This window comes from Nelumbo nucifera, chromosome 2 (genome assembly GCF_055504915.1).
Source record: "Nelumbo nucifera cultivar China Antique chromosome 2, China Antique-T2T, whole genome shotgun sequence".
In the NCBI taxonomy this organism is placed as follows: Eukaryota; Viridiplantae; Streptophyta; class Magnoliopsida; order Proteales; family Nelumbonaceae; genus Nelumbo; species Nelumbo nucifera.
Window position 1 is genome coordinate 70,302,559 of NC_142650.1, and position 14,214 is coordinate 70,316,772.

A 14,214-nucleotide genomic window follows, 5' to 3' on the forward strand; every position below is an offset into this window, starting at 1 on the left:
GCTAGAGGAAAAGAATTTTATGCCCCATCTGGACCTCGTAGGAAAAAACATCAGAATTTAGTTGTTGAATTCAGGTAGTAGGTATAGACTGAAAATTGATGCTATTTTCCAAGAGGGAGGTGAGAGATATTCTGTAGAATAATCTCATTGGTCAATTGGCTTTAAAAAAAAAAAAAATCCTTACGGCTTGAACCTAAATCTGGAAAATTCACTGTCAAAAACTTTTGTTTATCAGCTGTGTAAAATCTAGAGACCTAATTTACATCCTGAACTACCATATTTGCTCAATAGTGTTTAGGCCTTAAAGATTCCACCAACGTACAGAATGCTTCTCTGGAGAATTTGCAGAGATTATGTTGGGGTTGGAATTGTTCTGTGACAAAAAGGAATTATTGAAGGCAGCTCTTGCCCTCTTTGTAACCAATCCAGCTAAAACTGTGGAACACCCATTCCTCAATTGTCCATTCAATATAGTTTATTCTTTTTATCTTGCTATGGAGGCTGCATCTCCAGTCGAAAATGTGATCTCTGGCAATCTCGTTAGTAAGATGCTTTTGTTGATTTCAAATTTAGAGCAGACTGATGAGCAAATAAACTTGTTAAGTGGGATAGAAATTTCTTTTTACCATAAATTGTGGTACAAGAATTAAAATGTTTTTAAAAACAACAGACCTATCCATTTAGGGGGCGTTCTACAATGTGAATTGTTTTTCTTGTTTTCGGTTCTAAAAACAAATCAAAACTATCTTGTTTGAAACACATATTGTTACTTAAAACAAAAACACAAGAAACATATTCTTGGTTGTATACATGTTTTTTTCAAAACTGAAGCCAAAAACATGTTCTTGAATCTGGTTTCAAAAACATGTTTTCATCTGATCAGTCAACATCATGTTCTACAAATCATATAATTCCTATATTAGATTTTCTTTTGTTTTAAAAGCCAATATTTTGTTGATTCCAAAAACACGTATTGTTTTTCAAAACAAAACCAACTTGTTTTTCACTTTGAAAACAAAAATAGAGTTAAAGAACATGTTTTTGTTTTTTGCTGATGTGGCAATTCCAAAAACAAATGAAAACAGAAGCATTCGAGATTTTCATTTTACGTCTACTGGTGCAGGTCTGGAATACAGGTGCTGGAGAGTGGAGACCTCCCATAAGGAATATATACAAAGATAAACAGTGGAAGGACTCCTATGGATCAAAAGGTTTTATCATCAGCATCTGACCAGGGTCTATTTGTGCTGCGGGAGGATGTTTCTCCACCTCCCAAGGTGCCATTCAAGCAGAGCTGAAGGCAATCTATAAGAAACAAGGAAGTCCGTATCAGTGTGGAAACAAATTCCTTTGTCTGTTAATAATTTGTCAAGAAATGATAGTTCTATTTCTTGGCAGTGTCTTTATCTTGTTGATAGGATTAGATATGCAACTGAGGGTATGAACTGTCTATTTTGTTTATATTCCCTAGACAGGTAACAAGGCTGTTCAGATCGACTTTTGAACTTAGAATCTGTATCCATCAAAAAAGCATGGGCTTGAATGAGAAAGAAATGTGAAGGAGAGCTTTACAGTGGCATAGTAATTATCTAGAAAAGTTCACCTACTGTATAGTACAGTCATATCAAATAGATGTCAAAGAACATACAGGAACAAAAGGAGAAAAAGGAAACATGTGAAAAGAACAAAAGAATTAAAGAATAAATGAAATACAAAGTATATAAACTTGAGGAAATCATCTCTATTATCCTAGGAAAAGAAGCCGTTTCTTTAATTAGAACTGATCGCCATAATGCCATTTATGAGCATTTTTTTCTTCTTAAATACCACATGTTTTTCCATTCATTTCATCATGTTTGAGTAGTTGTCTCAGATTCCTCAGAAACAGATGGACCTACAGATGATCCCACTGGAGCACCATCTGTCCCTGGGTGGTTATATTTCTTAAGTACTCTATCCTTGTTTTCCTTCCACCATTCTTCAGCCTGTTGCGAATCAAATTTTCTTTTGCTGCATAAATATTAAGAGAAAATACATGTAGTTAGGGTGAGATAGAATTTGAACTAGTGATTACATATGAAAATGGTGCTAAACAGTTTCTTAATGCAAATGAGCAAACATGTACAAGTTCATGTTAATCCACAGTGCAAGAAAATATAATATCTGCTTAATTTGATTGGTTTTGAGTTATAGAGGTATATTAGTTAATGACATATTGGAACTTCTAAATTTGACCAAATAGGACAATCACAGAACTGGTTTGTAGACAATGATCTTGAGTGAGAGTAATCACAACTGCTGAAAAATTGGGCCAAAGTAGGGGACAAAAAACATTCAAAAGCTATGATTCCTCTATTCTTTTATAAACTGAAGCATAAACCAGCTAAAAGTTAAATGGGACTTTGGAAGTAAAAGTCTAATGACTTCTCATCCACTTAGTTGTATAAGCTTTAGAAAAACTTAAACAAGGACTGCTTTTAACCCAAAGTGAACTCAACTTATTAATTTTACAATCTTTTGTCAGCTTCCGTTTAAAGGTTTCAAATTTCATAAAGGCCAAATAAAATAGTAGAGAACCAATGCACTTTATTACCTTTTCTTATGGATAAAACTAACACTAGCTTGTTCCGAATGCAGGAGCCAAGTGGTTATATTTAAGTATAAAGTTGCAAAGCATGTTTTTTTTTTTTGCTGTGACCTTTTGGAGAATGATCCTTAAGGTCTAGAGAGTGATCATTAAAAGCCACCAATATCAAATAAAAGATTAAGGTTGTATTTGGTACCATAGCCATTTCAGGATCAAATGTTCAGAGAGGCCATGGAATTTCATGTCAAAACTCCTGAAATGCTAACACGGACATTTTGACATTAAACTTGTTTGGTTGGTACTTGTGTCGGCTAGGTGTTGAAAGAGTGTTTTGAGCAGGTATTGTGTTTGGTATTGGAATTACTATCTAAAACTTTTAAATGAAATGTTTACCAATGTGACACCACACTAATACTTGCATCTGGTGGTCAAATTTAAAAATAAATGTTTCCTGATGATTGGCTCATTACTACAGATAGAATAGCATTTAGATGCAGATATAATGCTTCTAGAAGCTTAGAACCATAAAAAGAACCTTTGTTTTGGAGGTAGGGCTTCTGGGTTCTCAATGGTGTATATACATCTTTACATCTTTACTGGTATGCAATGCATGAGAATATATCTCCACACAGCCACATGGGATGCCGACTAAGAGCCAGGTATTGTTTCTTCAAACAGGCAGTTGATGGAGGAAACGTAAATTTGGCGTTTCCCTTAACACCCCCTGGTTTATGTTCTAGTAGAAACATTTTATGACAGTTTCAACCCAAAACAGTCTCAACCAAAGAGAAAATTGGCATTTAAAGTTTTAAACTCAAAATGCCTAGGTGTTGCTGATATGGCAATGTTTCAAGTAGAAACAGCCACAGTACCAAACATCACCTAAATGATCCTAGGCAAGTGTTTCATTTTCCTTCAATTCACAACCTTTAACACTTTCTCTAACTCATCCCTTTTGAACCTTGGTGGAACCCAAGTTTGAATTAGTGATGGCTCATATTTTAGGTCATTCTCCATTCCAAGTAAGAATCCTTCAAATTCACCAAGGTTGTGCATGGTTTGATAGAAAATAAGAGAGACAAAGAAAGTTGAGGGAAAGTTAAGCCTAAAAGTGTTAGCTTCAAAAGTTTACAATTCCGAGAACTCTAGTCCTTTCATTACAAACCATCTCAGAATCCCTTTAAATTCAATACCCAAGTTTAGTTGACACTCCAAGTATCTCTTCAGTTTGAAAAAAAAAAAACATTCCAACCTTAAATATTAACTTTTGTTCTCTCTAAAAACATCTGTGTATTACATGAATTTTAGCTCTACAATAATTTTCAAATCCAATCACACAACTCTATAGTTCTAGAAAAAACCTTCATTTATCTTCCCATTGACTTGCCCTTACATCCACAAACCCAAAAAATAGACCTAAGCTCTGAAAAATACCAATTCTCTTTCAATTTCCCCAAAATTGCTATTACTAGCTTTAAATCATATCTTGGCATTTAGTCCTCCATAATTTCTTTTTCTAGAACTGCCTGACAACTTATACGACTTGAGAATCGGAATTTTTTAATAAGCTAGTTCAGCACACCACCTTCCCCCATTCATTTCTAGAAGCAGTAGCAATTGAATCATTAACTGTGAAGAATGGACTGCAAAAATCCTTTCTATAAGCCACAAATGGAGATCTTGGTTTCTGGTGTCAAATTCTTGTTAGACAGTTTTGTATGCCCTTAGCTTCAATCAGAATGATGTACTTTATGAGTTTATTGTAAATGAATATAAGTGCATATTTGATTCATGTTCCCTTGGTATGTTTCTGTGTAATACCCTTAAACTGGACACTTAATGAGACTCGTGTTAGTTTAGAATGTTCACAGCCAGTGGGTCGGTCTGGGGAGACCTATCCTGACAAGGCTGACACTGTGGTGCCACCAAGTCGGTTGGGGTGGCCTGTCTCAGCTGCCAGGGTGAGACCCTAGGCACATATAGTGTAGGATTAATTGAATCTTTAAACTGGACCAAATTTCCAGTATTGCCCTGGACCTTGGAGATTGATGGGCAAAACTGGAAAGTTACACCCGACCCCTAGACTCTATTACGATATTGCACTAGGTGTCGGATCGGGCTGTCTTTGATGTACCAATCAGTGAGATCCTTAGCGGGGGTCAAAACCTGGGTATGTTGGGACAGTCCGAGAATTCATCTGAGTGGGTGATCATAGTGACAGGATCAACCCCTTTGTCGGACAAAGGTAATGATCGGGGATGCACTCTCACTGATGGAAACCAAGACTGCCGGCAACCGATTTCAACCGTTGAGATTTGTTTTGCAAAGTATATTTTATATGAGATATAAAAGTATATATATTATGGTTTCTAAAATGTTTGCAAGAAGGTTTTAATCCCCGGGATCCATATAAGCAGAGAGTGCAACACTGTTCCTTGCAGTTGAGGGAGAGGTCCTCTCTTGTCGGGTAGTGTATGATCATTATGGGCTGAGAGGTTAAGTGTAAGACCATTGAGGATAATACCTGATGGGCTAATCTTGCATCTGCCCACAGTCCCTGGGTGTTACAAGGTGGCTTGGCCCAAGGACCACTTAGGGTAAGTGTTGGGCCCATAGAGCCCATTCGATGGGTTTCAGGGGGTGCACTGTCTTTAACAGTGTATTCGGCCAGACCTTGTAACAAAGGCTGGGCCAAACCCATGTGGCTAATGTGTAGATCAATGCTTGGGTCCCACGCCATACAAGGAAGTCCAACTAGGCAGCAATTAGGAAGGATAAGTGAGCACATAAGCTTAATGGGCCTAAAGTCCATTTCGAACTGGGCTATTCATTTAGTTAATTAAAGAGGTGAATTCTGAGATGGATTAGCAGATAGGATAGGGTCTTAATCCTATCCACTCAGAGAGTCCAGATCTGAATATGATTCAGATCTAGAAACCTCCGAATGAGATTAGGGGAAACCTAATCTAATCTGCAGATAAGATAAGGGTTTATCCCTATCACCTAAAGAGAAGTCTTATCCAAATATGATTTGGATAAGCTGCTCCTAATTGGATTAGGAGCTGATCTTTTAGGTTAACAAAAGAAGGGGGCGGCAGCCTAAGATACACATTAGATTTTCTTTAGTGCTGAAATCAAGAAGAGAGAATTCTGCACCCTGCGAATACTCCCTTGTCGCCTTCCTGTTCTTGCCGCCCTGTTTGCCAGTTCGATCTCCAGTTGTGGGAGAAGTCAAGATTGGATCTTGACATCAGTTCTTTAAGAAAGGATTGAAAGGAAGCTATGCTCACGTGCCATCCTGCTGATTCTTGCGAAGGACATAGTTCTTGGAGAAGAACACTACTGATTTTGCTCCATCCTACACTGCGCCATCTTCAGTGGGAGCAGTTTTGGATCCTTCCTTGGGCGTGAACACCTCCGTTGGGAGATACTACTTCTCCGTATCAGGTATAATTCTCTCATACTCCTTTTGGTTCAGATCTGATTCAATTTAAGGTTCAAGAATGATCATTGAAAATATGATTTTCTAAATAGGGAATGCGATTCCCAGTTGAAGGGAGAGAAAAATTTTTGAAATTCGTCCCTTATTCCGCAATCTTTGGGCATCCATGGGATGGATCTCTCATCTCTTGAATTCTGGCTTCCTGCATCAGCATTTGGAGATAACTAGATAGGGAGTTCCTGGTGTCAAAACAGGGAAGTGAAAGAGAGGGTACAATGAGATTTTATTATACTCAGCCTTTTTTCTTCTAAAATTAGAATATTAACAATTTCTCTTTAAAAGATGTGAGCATAAATGAAATGAAAAAAAAGAAAGCCAAATTACTAGAAGAAGAAAATGATTAATGATACCTTTATCAAGAAACAGTTCTTGATAAAAACAGCACTATTCCAATGAGTAAGTCCCCATATGAGCCATTCATTGTGCTTCCTACAGCAATTAAGCTTTGGTCATGAAATACAACTAAAGGAAACTAAGGACAGTGAGGAAAATCCCATGAATTGATTTTTTTTCTTTGAATATAGACACCCAAAAGTAGATAAATGCTATGAGGGCCAAGATGGATTTAATGTGTTCAGATCATGAAGCCTTGAAAGCATTTTTTTTTGAAGAGTAAAAAGAAAAATTTTATAGATAAAAAAGAAAACAAGGCCCCCTTAACACATAATGTCTAGTCTTCAGGATTAAACGCCCTGTCACATCTATCATCATCCTCGTCCCAAATTAAATCCTGTTTCCGTCGAAGCTTCTTCTGCTCTCTCTCTCTCTCTTCCTTTTTCCCTTTTTCAAATATTTCGAAAGCTCTTCTAGCAAACTTTCACCTCCCCAAGAGAAAAGCCAACCTGTTAAGCTCCACTTTTTCCCCCTCCCTTATCAAGGTCGACGCAACCTCCTCTCCTGCAGCTTGAAGCTCCTCCTCCATCCTTTCATCACCCTTCTTCTTCATTCCAGAACTTTTAATTTCTTCCTCTTGTAAACTCTTTTATATTTATTGGATGGTCCTGCCCCAATCAATACATCTTTTAGCCTTGAAAAAACCTTTGACACATGGACAAAGCGAGTCTTATTTGCCTCTTTAGCTTTCTTAATCCTTCTGAATATTCGAAGTCTCCATCCTTGTGAACACGTCTTCTCCAACCAAAATGGACTCCAATCCTGCCGGCTACGATTTCTACCTTTTGGAACTCCTCACGTTATAAAGCCGAGCCAGAATTGTCGTCCTTGTCCAGAGCCTCTTTCTCACTCTCAGACAGCGTCTCTTGACGTCAATCCCTTCCTCTCCATCCCTGCCTATCACTTCTGTCTTGTCCTCCCCTTCTCCCCTAACTGGTCCCTTCACCGCTTCACCAGAAACCACCTCCCTTCCTTCCGACTGAATTTCTAAGCACACTATCCCTCTGTTCTCCTTTTCCAAACTTCTTTGATGTGACAAGAAGGAAGAAGAGGAAGGAAGCTCGACTTCAAAATCACCAAAACACAGAACAATACCTGCTTGCTGACCAGAACTCGACTTCTCGATACTCCCTTCCCCTGCAGCGATTCCCTGGATCAGACCCTTCAGCTGTGCTTCCACTTTGATATGTCTCCTCCCGGTTCTTATTGCACAATCCATTTCCGCAGATCTTCAGACTGAAACACACACCCAGCTCTTTGGCTCTGCTTAAAATTTCTCTCTTTCAAAACCCCCAGCCTGAAACGAGATGTCTTTGAAGTTTCCCCAGCTTTCTTGACTGCACTGTCTTTCGAAGCTCGAACCTCGTTCGAGCCTTCACCTTCTTTCCTCCCCGAGAAGCCTCTTCGTCTTCTGATGTTCCCTTCCACTCTCTCTTTCAACTCCCCTACCCTCTCTTTAGTTTCTCCTTCCACGTGGACCCCCAAACTCTCCTCTCTCCCCTGATACCACTGTCATTTCATAAAAATAGACTCATCATCTCTGCCCCACTTAAGTTTAAAAGTCTTCTCTCTCACCATTCAATATCACACGGGCCCCACCTCTTTTGATATTTTTTGGGACTTCCCTCTCATTATTCCTAATTCTTCCCAAGGACAAGTCCCCAGATGCACTAAAATTAAGTCTATTTCCAAAAACACCCTCCTTTCCCTTCGTACTGGCTATTCGTCTTCCCTCCACAAACTCTAGAACACTGCCAGACCTTCTTGGCCTCCTCACTCCATGTCTCCATGTTTTCAATCCACCTTGTTGGGTAAGGCCCTTCTATGATCAATCTTAAATCGAAGATTTCTCCAGAAGAAGCAGGGACAATGTGGATCTCTTCAACTTCAATTAAGATGCGGGCAGCAAACAAGTTCTTCAAGAAAGTGTTATAGCAACAAACCTGAATCTTCCACATGCGTCTCCCACAGCCTTAAAGGTTTGGAAGCTCTATGCATGCAGGGGAATCCCGAAAACAACAATCCAAACCATGTTTAAAGGACCCAAATTTCTAATAGATCCAACTAAAGGATTCCATCTCCCAATTCTGAGGTCAGGCACACAATTCTGTTCTCTCAACAGGATATTGCTTGCCTCCTCCTCGCTTTTGAAAGTGAAAAGAAAGAAAACAGCATTCAATCTTCTTACTGGAAAAGGTTTCTCAGGTCACTATTCAGCAATAGCCCATTCCTCAATCTTCTCCACTTCTGGGTCGGAATTAATGAAGCGCCCAACCAAGCTGCGCTCCAGAACTCTGAGTCGATCTCTAACTTCCCCATCTGGATTCATTACCACTTCATAGTGCGGAGTTATTCTTCTTTATCAAGACAGTAATCTAGAATCGCAGTCTGCTCCCAAAAACCTTGGTGAGCATTTCTGGAACTTACCACTAGCTTCTTCCCATACCCTTCTATATCAATATTATATGCCCCATATCAGGCATATAGTATCCATAAATTGCACCCTAAGCCTGGTGGGTCAATTTCCTCCATGAGTATACCTTTGTACTCAAGCACAAATTCAGGACTTTAAATGATGTGGCCGATGCCTTGGAGCAACAAATGAAGGATGAGTTCTGTAGGAAAATTATGACTGGTGACTGATGAGAAGGAGAAAATCAAAATTATTTGTTGGCCGAAGGTTTTCTTTTTAAAGACTGCTTATGCACTCATAACACATCTCTATGGTAGCTCATTATGAAGGAGGCCCATGAAGTTGGACATTTTGGAAAGGATAAGACCAAGAAAACTAATCTGAGAGGGATGCATCATTCTATGTGCAAGGGGATTGCTTCAAATGCTGGTCTGTACACACCTTTACCTATTCTTCTATCCTTGGGTTGATATTTCCATGGACTTTGTTTTTTAGCTGCCTAAGGCTGCTAGAGGATCTCATCATCCAAACCTTGTTCCTACATGGGGTTAGCTACATGAATCCTATTTTACAAGTCTGTTTTATTTAATGCCATATCCATTGCTTAACTATGTGTAAGGGGAGCTACATGTGTCTATTTTAATCTACCCCTTGCTCTTCTAGCCCCTCCAACTTGTAACAAATCCCTTCTTACAGATTTTGTTGATAGTTTCCTACGTATAGACCGAACCATCTTAGTCTACCTTCTCTCATTTTACCACCTATTGGAGCTACTCCTAAGTTCCTTCCAATGACTCCACTTTTTGATCCTATCCTATATAGTTTTTTCCACTCATCCATCTCAGCATACACATTTCTACCACACTCATTTTTTGGATCTTGATTGTCCAACATTCTGCTCCATACAATGTAGCTGGCCTTACAACTGTGTTTTAGAATTTAATCTAAGTGGTATTTGCCTATCACATAAAACTCTAGATGCAACCCACCATTTTGTTCATCCTGCTTTCTATGGGCGATATCCACCTCAATCTCTCCCTTGTTATGAATTATCGAACCAAGATACCAAAAAAGCTCACATCGAGTTATCTCTTGGTCTCCGGTCCTAAGTGTACTTAGATTTGCACTCCTATCATTATTAAATTTACATGTTATGTATTCTGTTCTACTCCTACTTACTTAAAACCTTCTTGTTTCTAAGGAATTTGTTCATAAGCTTAATTTTGATTTAATCCTTCATTGGTTTCCATCAATTAAAGCAATGTCATCAACAAACAGCATGCACCATGTGACCTCCTCCCGAATATGTTTAGTGAATTCGTCCATAACCAATACAAATAAATAAGGGTTAAGTGTTGAACCTTAGTGAAAATCCATTGTAATTGTGATCTCCTATAGGTTTTTAATATTATTACACCATCATACATACCCTTAGTAAGTCTATATACCTATTTTGAATTCCTTTCTTTTCCAAGACCCACCATATTATCTCTCGAGGAACTCTATCATATGCTTGCTCTATATCAATAAACATCATAAAGAAATTTCTCTTTTTCTCTGTAAACTTTTCTATCAATTTTCTCAAAAGAAAGATAGCTTCCACAATTGATTCCACTGGCATAAACCCAAATTGCTCAATTGTTCTCTCCCAAAGTTTCATAGTGTGGCTCATGAGCTTAATCCTCCGAATAGTTATTACAACTTTTTACATTGCCTTCGTTCTTAAATATAGGTACCATATTACTCTTCCTTCAATCACCAAGACTAGGGCAACCATAAATAAAAGAGAGAAATTACACCAGTGCCCTTACAACAATAAATATGAAAAAAGTAGAGCATTTTCAAGACTCCCCCTCAAGTTGGGACATAGATGCCAATCATGCCAACTTGTCACTAGGAGTGGATTCAAGCCAAGTCGAGCTAAATATCTAGCTATTCAAGCTCGGCTCGCCAGAAAACCATCAAGCTCGAGCTTGATCTCAAGTTCGGATTTACTTAGAAGCTCGTAAGCTCAAGCTCAACTTGGCTTGAACTCAATTGCAAGCCAAGCTTCTTATAGAATTAAAAAAAATTATATATATATATATATATAAAACATTATTTTTCATTTTACATATAAAAAATTTAAGAATTATAAAAATTAGTTATTATTATACATATAAAAACTAAAAATGTTATATATATAAGCTCGATTAGGCTTGCGAGTTGAGCTATATTAAGCTTGAGCTTGGCTTGATTAGAAAACGAGCCTATATATTGGGCTCGAATTCGACTCAAAGATTAGTTTAGACCGAGATGAGCTTGAATAGCTCATTAAAGGCTCGACTCATTTCCACCCCTACTTGTCACACAAATCATTATGCCACAAGTGATGTAAACCCTTAGGTTGTTTTTGGTTGCAGTGCAATTTAATTTGCACTAGTACAAATGCATGGAAGTGCAAATGAAAAAAAAAATGAAAAATTTTGATTTAATTTTTTTTTGTTTTACTTTATTCCGTTTCTTGTTTTAATTTACTTCATTTGTATTGTAATCAAACAAAATAAGCTAAAATTTGAAACAAAAATAGGTCAGAATTTACACTCAAATCATTTGTGTTGGCATAGTTTTGCATCAATTTAAATTTATTTGCATTGCAACCAAACACAGCCTTAGTGAAAATATCTACAAGCTGCTCTTCAGAACTGATATAGGGAGTACATACTTCCCTACTAACAAGCTTCTCACCATTGAAGTGCTTATCCACCTCAATATGCTTGGTCCTATCATGAAGCATAGGATTGGCTGCAATGTTCATAGCAGCCTTGTTATCACAATAAAAGGACATGGGATTATCCATTGCAAATCCCAACTCACTCAACAAGTTCTTAATCCACATGATCTCAACCACTCCATAAGACATTGCTTGTATTAAGCTTCAACACTAGACTTAGCCACAACACTTTATTTTTTGCTTATCCATGTGACTAAGTTCCCTCCCAGAAAGGTACAATAACAACTTATGGATTTTCTATCATTAATAGATCCAACCCAATCAACATGTGTATATAGCTCAACCTTCAAATGCCCATGCTTCTAGAACAACAAACCAACACCTAGAAACGTTATGAGATATTTGAGGATCCTCTTAGGTGCTTCTAAGTGAGTAGCCTTGGGAGCATGCATGAACTAGCTAAGAACCCCTATAGCATAAGAAATATCTGGGCATATAATGGATAGATGGTTTCACATCTTTAATGTCATGAACGAGCTAAGTCTTTCCACAAGTATTTGAAATTGCTTCACATCTTTGATGGTTTCACCTTGACAATCACCTAGTTTATGGTTTGTATCAATTAGAGAGTCAGCTAGTTTCACCCCTAGATTACCAGAATCTTGCAACAGATCTAAGATGTATTTCCTCTGAGAAATGAAGATCCCTTTTTGCGAACAGGCAACATCAATTCCAAGAGAAAACTGTAAGGGGCCTAAATCTTTTACCTCAAATTGAATAGCAAGAAACTACTTCAACTTCTGAATTTCAGTTTTCCAATCACTAGTGATTACTATGTTGTCAACATACACTATTAGAGCTGCAATCATCCATTCCCCTTTCTTCACAAACAGAGTATGATCGGACTGACATTGCTTGTAATCTATCTATTGCACAACTGCATGAAACCTGCTAAACCAAGCTCTTGGTAACTACTTAGGCCATATAAGGACTTTTTTAGCTTACACATTTTCTATTCACTGTTTTGAGCATGGAAACCAGGATGTTGTACCATGTATACTCTTCTTCAAAATCACCATTGAAAAAGGCATTTTTGATATCCAATTGGTGAAGATCCCAATCAAGGTTATCAGCAAGGGAGAAAATGACTATGATAGAATTCATCTTCGCTATCAGAGCAAATGTTTCTACATAATCCACTCCATCAGCTCTATGCTTCACTATGAAAACCCACTAACATCCTATAGGTTCTTTTTCCTCAATAATAACTATCAATTCCCATGTGCCATTTTTGTGTAAATCATTAATCTCCTCTTTCATTGCATTTATCCATTTAGGTACTAAGAGAGCTTTTGCCACATTTTTGGGGATAGGGACATTGTCAATCGAAGAGAGGAAAGCACGAAATGAAGGTGAAATGTTCTTGTAAGAAACAAAATGGGAAATGGGGTGTTTAGTAGTGCAAGATGTAATACCTTTCCTTTGAGCAATAGGAAGGTTTAGGTCATCAATAGCAGAAGTATCAATGTTAATGGGATCAGACATATCAATGGGAATAAGAGTACTTGGTTGGATAGAATCTGGCCCCAAGGAATCCAATGACACTAGTGGTAATAGCATTTAGATGCTCCACATCCCTTGAACTAGGCTTGCCCTTGCATTGACAAAAGAAAACATGAAACTGAGGAGGATCAGGAAGGGAAGGGAGGTGAACCTGAGCATGTTTCACCACAACCCTACTACACTCCCCCAAAGAGAAATTGAGAAATAAGGGTCACTCTGAAGAAAGGACACATCCATAGAAACATGGTATTTCTAGGAGACAGGATCAAAACACCAGTAACCCTTTTGAGAAGAGGGATACCCTAGGAAAACACATGGAATAGTTTGAGGGTCAAGTTTACCACGAGTGGGGGATAGATCTTAGACACAACAACACCCAAACACACATAGAGGAATAGGGAATAGGGGAATAGGGAACCTTGGGAAACAAAAGCTGATGTGGGGCCTTGTACTCTAACCATTAAGAAGGCATGTGATTAATAAGATATGCAACTCATAAAATAGCTTTCAACTGAAAACGTTTTGGAACGTTCATATGAATAAGTAACCCACAAGCAATTTCAAGAAAATGGTGGTTATTTCTTTTCGCAACACCATTTTGTTGAGGTATTTAAGTACAAGAGCTATAGTGAAAGGATTGACATGAAGCAAAAAACTCTGTGAGGTCACTATGGAAATTCTCTCTGCATTGTCAAATTGGAAGATTTGAATTTTGGCTTAAAATTGGGTAAAAACCATTTGTTGGAAATCTTTTACAATTTTTGGTACTTCATCCATGAACCGCATTGGATACACCCATGCATACCTAGAGTAGTCATTAATGAGTGTAACAAAGTACTTATAGCCAGTCTCAGAAGACAAAGTAGTAAGAACCCCAACATCAAAATAAACAATATAAAAAGGAAACTAAGATTTATTATTTCTTAAAGGAAAGTGAGTTCTACATTGTTCGCTTAATTGACAATTTTGACACATAAATTCAAAAGCTGACGCCGACTTAAATAGCTATGGAAACAAAAGTTTTAAGATAAGTGACCAAGACA

At 37.9% G+C, this 14,214-nt stretch overlaps 1 protein-coding gene across 2 annotated transcripts in view; it reads right to left on the reverse strand.

The window, feature by feature from the left end:
* Window positions 1–1,518: 1,518 nt before the first annotated feature.
* Window positions 1,519–14,214, reverse strand: part of LOC104601522 (PH, RCC1 and FYVE domains-containing protein 1-like) — a 76,035-nt gene continuing 63,339 nt past the window's right edge. For both annotated transcript variants that reach the window (XM_088897080.1, XM_088897079.1), the window contains one exon: window positions 1,519–2,010. In XM_088897080.1, the coding sequence (XP_088753206.1) occupies window positions 1,851–2,010 (160 nt within the window). In that variant the 3' untranslated portion in view covers window positions 1,519–1,850. The remainder of the gene's footprint in view (window positions 2,011–14,214) is intronic.